Source organism: Poecilia reticulata, linkage group LG20, assembly GCF_000633615.1.
Source record: "Poecilia reticulata strain Guanapo linkage group LG20, Guppy_female_1.0+MT, whole genome shotgun sequence".
Taxonomy (NCBI): domain Eukaryota; kingdom Metazoa; phylum Chordata; class Actinopteri; order Cyprinodontiformes; family Poeciliidae; genus Poecilia; species Poecilia reticulata.
In genome coordinates, this window is record NC_024350.1 from 15,147,365 (window position 1) to 15,154,687 (window position 7,323).

Here is a 7,323-nt window from a genome sequence, read left to right on the forward strand (position 1 = left end):
GCATACTTTAGGTAAAGATCTACGCTAGTCTGACTAAAATTCTGAGTTAATAAAAAAAATTTACTTCTGGAATTCAGGGATCAATTTTCTAATGCTTAAAAGCTAATGTATTCATTTTGTGTAAAACAGTGCAAAATGTCAGTGTTTTGCTATGGTTGCTATTAAAGCATTTGTTAGCAAGGCAGCCATGTTGGATTTTCATGTCAGGGGTGTGAGAAATATCAGTCTTTTCAACTCACAATTACAGTGTCCAGAAACCTAAGTTAATTTTTCCGAATTTGAACTTGGTAATTTCAGCTTCTGAGTAAAAAGGAACGCATAATTCCAACTGATCCTTCAAACAAGATGCAATTACTTACTAATGTCTGTCAGTTGGGTGGTGCTTGGAAACGTGGTATTTACTGAGGTGGTACATGTTAGAAAAAAGTTTGAGAACCATTAGTCCCTCAATGAATGTTCTGCGGTGTCAGTCTTGCAACTTGTGTTTTGCTGCCATCGTGTGGACACATGCTTAGAGTTTGGATATTCTGGATGTTTGTTTCCTGACGACAATTTTCTCTTTAAAACACTTTTGCTGTTGTTGTTTTTATTTTGTTCACAGTTTTATAAACAGCATAAATAATTTTAAAAATAGATAACGTATTAAATAAGTAGTTAACAATTTAACAACAAAAAGTCAGCTGAACAATTGATTTTGTGTTGCAGTGAGCCTAAAGATTATAATGTTGTAAGCGATGTTCGAATGAAATTAACTCTTCTATATAAATATATCATATATTGCATAATTATTTTTAGTTCATAGTCCATTAATTAATCTTACTCATCGTTTTTGTTTAAATAAATTGTTAGACATTAAAATCTGTACGTTTATTATTATTATTATTATTATACATTTTATTTATTTATTTATTTATTAGTTTACTTATTCTATTTTTAAAAAATTATAGCATGTCATGCCACCTTTCTGCCTGTAGGTGACACTATTCGTTCCTGCAAAACTTCTGCCAATGTTGCGCTTCTTAGAAGTGGAGAGCGGAAATTAACTAACATGGGAGCCGAAAATAAAACTTTAAGTTATTTCCGTCCACTGAAAATGTACTAAAGTAAGAAACGGGAAGAAGCAAATCGATGTGCAAAAGTTATTTGTCATTGAAATCTTACTTAAAATAATATATGAGACTCGGTCTCATACATATATAGGATACATACACTTCTTTCAAAGACGGTACACGAATGATTCGAGGTTCCCGAAACAGAAAGCTGAATGGGTGCTAAAACACTTTGCACCAATCTGATGATTACCTAAATAACAGATTAAAAACAATAAATATCGTTGCTGTTTAGCTCATTTATCCAATAATTCAGCACCAAAAGAAGTTTTATTAAAAATTGGAAATTTAGCTTATTTTGTCGATATTTAGTTTTTGGTTAAAATGCAATTAAGTGCGATTAATAATACAGACAGTTAACTCGATTTAAATTTTTAATCAGATCCCACTTCTAGTTTTTAATAGTTATACCTGTCTAAGTTTGTTAGTAAATTTCTTGAAGCAGGAATACATTTGAACGTAGATATTTAAATATGGAGAAGGCACAAAAGTAACTCGAGAAAGAATTCCTGATTTTATTTTGAAAAACCTCACCGGATGTCCAGTCGCTGCCTGTTTGTAGTAGAGGCTGTCGTTGCGCGCTCCCGTGACTAATTTCATTGGAACTTTCTGCTGCAGGAAAAGCCCGATGTTTCCTGCTTCTCTCATTTGTGAGGCGTTCATGGACAACCACCAAAACACACCTTTGGTTTAAGAGTCCTTCGAGGAGCTTTAGCCTCTTGTCTCACGGACAAATGTCACCTGTTCGGACATTTTAAAGGCTTCAGTTCTAAACATCACCATTGACAAAAAAAAAAGGAGAAACGGACGCAGCATCAAAATACTGTAAGGTACGTGATGTTCACGTTCAACAGTTACCTTGCTCTAGTTTTCAGAGCTTAGTTTCGGCTAACTCTTGTGAGGTAACAGTGTTTACTGCTACTTTATGTAATCGTACAGCTTCGAAATATTACATTACATGACAAAACTGAGTATTTTAACGGACTCAAACAATGGAAAAGCGGCCGAATTAGCTGCTTTTTTTGTCTAGCTTTGACAGCCCTCCGTGGATCATGAGATTTTTTCTGAATGGGTTGTTATACACACGAAATCTTACTGCAGCCTGTTGAATCTCTCATCTACTGCATGTCTTCGTTTTCTCTGTCCGTCTTTCTGTGTGTGGTCAGCTCCTCCCTTCGCTGGCTCATTTTCCCTCCCCTGATTTCTGCTGGAGAGACTTTTTCCTCTAATACACGTGATGTGTGTTTAGATTTAAAATTAAGCACTAGGAACAAGTGAAAGATACTACGGCCCTGCCAAACAAGTCTCCTACAATAAAGCTGGAGTAGCTGATTGCTTTAGAAATGTGCCACATCCTCTGACTGTGCAGATTGTGTTTTAGATGTATAAACCAGCAACATGGCTCCCTGCTAAGAATGTTGATGCAGCTGTGTCAGCCTTGTAAAACTATTCACAGCTCTTTTGTTTACCTTTATAACCACAAACCAGAATACTCTAGATTGGGAAATTACCTACACAAAGGTCCGTTCAAGCACAGGTGGATGGATGACTCCTGCAAACATCCATAATTTGCCTGTATTTAGTTGATCAATTTTTCCCTCCAGGTAATGACGTGCCCATCATCACATTATCTATGCAGAAGGTGTGTGCAGGAGGGTATGCAGTGCTGTTTTAGTGAAAGCTCAGTATTTGTGTATTCAGACCACAGCACCTCCCCTTTAAATACTTACACGTCACGTGAAAATACTCTTCCTCTGATTATCTGTCCCTTTACACCTGCAATTTCTCTGTCGTTTCATTTTCGTTTACTTGTTATTAGAAATCTGCCCTCTTTGTTTTTCAGGTTTTTATGGATCCTCACTCCTTATTCCTTGATTTTAACAGATGGTTGCAAAACAGGAAGAGTTGCCACAATTTCAATTAATCCAAGTTGAGGTCTGATTAGAAGAAAGAAAAAAAAAAGTGACCCAATTCTATCAGTAAATAAAATCAATAAACCACTGTGATTTGCTCTGAGAAAAGTGGATGTGGTTATTGATCCATCTCAGAAGTATAAATCAATATTTGAATGAACTCAATTCAATATTTCAACCCAATGTTCAGATGTAAAATATATATATAAAAAAAACAAAAATCAATTTTGATAAAGGTTTTTTTTAATCAGTATTTGTGAATCTAAGCTATATTTTAATTAAATGAAAAAACAAAAATCGACACGTGATGTAGTTCCAGACGCCCATTAACAGATACATTTGTACATCTACAACTATTTACTGTTTTCTATCTTTTATTTAAGTGCATCAGAATAAAGGGGGCTGAATACTAATATACCATGCTCTGCCATATTTTTTCTGTTAATTTTGATTTGTCAAATTATTCAAATTCCAGTAGAAAACACAGTAGTTTGTGGTTGAAACCTCACAAATGGGGTGAAAAGTTCGAGGCATATGAATAATTTTGCACACCGTTAAATAATTACAAACTAGCTGCGCTGAGGAGAAGTTAAATTATCTCCCTGGAACCTGATTTCTGTTTCGGATCTTTGATTGCCGGCGCACAAAGCGAGCCGTCATCACCTGGCGCAGCCTGTTGGTATTTACCGAGGCGTAGCTTCAGGTTCAGGATCGACGTTAATGGAGAGGATGGCTGCTTGCATCACGGTTGACCGAGTTCATGCCAGGCAAGCCGCCCAGCTGCACTTCCTCTAACAGAGATCTGTCTCTGCTGCATTTTAATTAGATTCTAACACGAGAACGTAGTAATAATTGTCATCCCTTAAACACGAAGGCTTTTTAACCCAGCCAGTCGGCTTTGGGTTCTTGTCAATGACGGTTTGAAAAATAAAAAAACGTTAAGTGGTAATCCTTTGTTTATTTTCTGAAACAGGTTTTCATCCTGAACATGCAACAGGTTCCTCCCTCAATTCTGCTCAGCTTGCTCGCTCGCTGCTTTGTTTATCCGAAGCCACATGCCTCGCCGAGCATTCATGTCAGGCCTCCAACCCTACTGTCTCCTCGGCTTCGGTTTTGTGGCTCAAATTCCTCGACATGTGCGATACAGAAAATACCTTTAACGTCTCCGCGGGGTATTCACTGGTGCTATTTCTGATTCTCTGTTGTAGCCTGTTGAGCCTGTCACCACAACTTAACTCATGGAGAGCTTGAAGAAATGTGATTCGAACAACCTGATCCGTTTCCTTGTTTGCCGTCATTTACCCTCTGAGAATTTGTTTTCAGTAGTTTGGGAGTGTTTGTGCCGATGGATCAAATTTATATAAGTTACACAGGGCACAATCTCAGGTTATCTGAGACGGTAGGATTTCTGGAATGTTAAAAAGCGGGTCCTACCCATGTGTTCAGAGCCATTTCACCATGAAAACGGGAGCAGATGTGAACCAGTCCAGTGAAGTGCCAACCTTTTTATGTTTTTTTTTTTTGCGTTACCAGCCTCTGTTGCATAAACTTAAAGGGTTTCATAACACAAAACAGCGTCGGCTTGCCCGCTTCAGCTGAATCTCTGTCCTGTGTAGAAGCTCAGCGTTCAAGGGAAAGATACTTAAAATATCACACATCTGTTTTGTGTACACAAACGTGAGTCAAAGTGAAACTAAAAGCCAGGGTTTAGCAGTTCTGGATGGAGAGGCAGTGGACTGGGACCGTTTAAAGACATTTACCTTCAGGATGTGTTCAGGAACGTTCTGAGAGAGGGAGAGAACGTAAACACAAAGACTTTCCGTGTGTTCTGGGCAATCAGCAGGGAGGTTTTTTTTTTTCCTTGGACAAAAACTACTAAACAAACTGGGGCTGACCTCACTGACATCAAACAATGGACAAGTCAGAGCTGTTGACAAAAGGCTTTGTTGCGGCGTAGACGTTATATAACTCGGAGGATGTTCTTCTTTGGTTAGATTGCACAGTGCTAGGAGTCTACAGTACGGCCAAAATCTAATTAGACATGTCCTGTCATTATGCAGAGCTGCTTTTCCTCCTGTGTGTTTTTTTTTCTTTTTCTTTTTTTTCTGGAGACTAATTATTCACACCACTCTGGAGTTAGGCTAGTTAGACGTAATATCAATGTTTTGCATCGGCTCATCCGTTGTTTTGGCATTTTTAGAAAGATGCCCATCTCATTGAAACAAACTTCTTGGTATGAATAACGTTGGGAGGCCTAACTGTAACAATTCAGGACTCAAAAGTTTATTACACATCCACAATGAGCTTTATAGTGCTTGGCAAATGTATTCATACATTTCACATTTTATGTCAGGAACACACCCAAACGTATTTAAGTTAGATTTTACGTGCTAACTGCTGAGCCGTGTTGAAACTAGGTATAAATGTGGAGTAGAAATAACTGACAAACTATTCCTGTTCATCTCCACAGCATGATCCTGCCATTAACATGCTTAACAGTGGTCAGGTCTTCAGAGATCCGTGCGTTTTTGACTGCAGTCTCTGTTTAACAAATAGATGGCCGCTAATCTCAGTGAGATTTGATTTTACTGGAATCGCATTGAAAGGGGTTGTAGCGAGAAACGGTGCGAAAAAGTTCAAGGGTTCAAAGGGTTTAACGAGGCATTGTATTTAACAGATGAGTGTATCAGAGGCCACATGTGTGAGAGGCGTGTGGGCGACAGCGTGGGATGAGTGAGTGACAGTGGAGGGAGGTTTTCAGAAATGGACTCTGACCTCTCTGCCATATGCAAAGAGGACAACAAAATAAACTACAATTATACATTAGCTGTGAAAACGTGGAGGGAACTATAGGCTTTAGCTGAGGAAGGAGTGGGTTAAACATTCGTCTGCCATAACGAGCTCAGCGACTCATTTGTTGCCACCAGTGTGGGGCTCATGTTGTTCTTCCTCAAGAAACTGAAAGGACCGCTGGCCCAGGCTGTTTCTAATACGGGCTAAACGTTAAGCAAGCAGTAGATAAATTGCATTTTTAACAGCTGAAAAACTGAAAATGCTCACAATCTGACCTTAAAATATCTCAAACTTATCTCTACCATAATTTCTAAAGTATTTCACTGTACGTAGTGGCGCTTTAGTTGTGGTAAATTCAATTCAATTGCACGTACACTCCAATTGATCCAAGTCATCAAATAGTACAAGCAGCTCATTTATTATTATTATTATTATTATTATTATTATTGGCTCAAAGAGTGTCTGTGTAAAGAAGGCCAGCAGATTACTTTGAGTCTTTGACTTATGAGCAGGCAAAAACTCAGAGCGCCTATTTGACTAACAGGAAAAGAAATGCATAAATGAGATGGTCATCTAAAAAAGGATTGCTGAGATGACCTGAAGATTAGTAAAAAATGCAATATTAAAAATTAAATAGGACTTTTATTGTGATTATCTTTAAAAAAATCCCTCAAGCATAAGCAGTATACCAAAACCGTAAAAAAAACAAAACATTATTTTTATTGGGATTTTTATGTGGCTCACACATTACAAAGTAGAGCATAACTGTAAAGTGAAGAGAGCTGCAATGAAATATCCGTCTATTTGAACGGCCTAGTTAAAGTCCAGACCTAAATCCAACTCAGAGTCAGTGGCAAGACTAGGAAACTGCTGTTTACAAATGTTCACAATTTTGAATGGAAAAACCTCAGTTTCTTCAATGAAAGATGCCGACGTTTGTCATTTTAAAAGTACAAAATGTTGAATGTTTTTTTTTCCTTTAATTTTGTACATAAGGGATCTTTTGCTGTTTAAAACAAAATCTAAAATCTAACAGGGCAAGCATGCACATGCACAGGAGACATACCTAACAACAGCAGCAGCAAGATGATGACTGAATGAAAAATCAAACTGATTTCAGTTTCCAAAGCCTTCTTTCGACCAACTGGGACTCAGCAGACGCAACATGCTGACATGTTTAGAGATCAGATGAACACAGGTTTCACTTCCTGAATTTCAGAGTGGTCTATTCTCTTTTCTTCTATGCAGCAAAGTCTCAGCATGAGGGTTGGCCACTTGCACACTTGAAGTCTTACCCAGGAGAGCTCATTACTTTACGACTCGGTGCCTCTGAATGCTGACAGACCCCAAGATGGAGGAGCAGCCCAATTTCCCCAATGTCAGCATTCCCTGCCACAATGAGCAGAGGGACAAGAAGAAGCGCTACACAGTGCGTTGTTTCCATGTTTCCATTCACACACACACACACACACACACACACACACACACACACACACACACACATATAT

The 7,323-nt window shown here is 38.2% G+C and overlaps 1 protein-coding gene across 1 annotated transcript in view; it reads left to right on the plus strand.

Annotated features, from left to right (window-relative positions):
- Positions 1-1,680: 1,680 nt before the first annotated feature.
- sgk3 (serum/glucocorticoid regulated kinase family member 3) overlaps positions 1,681-7,323 on the plus strand; it is a 13,784-nt gene continuing 8,141 nt past the window's right edge. The window contains exons 1-2 of the mRNA XM_008396247.1: positions 1,681-1,939; positions 7,064-7,244. Of these exons, the coding sequence (XP_008394469.1) occupies positions 7,149-7,244 (96 nt within the window). The 5' untranslated portion in view covers positions 1,681-1,939; positions 7,064-7,148. The remainder of the gene's footprint in view (positions 1,940-7,063; positions 7,245-7,323) is intronic.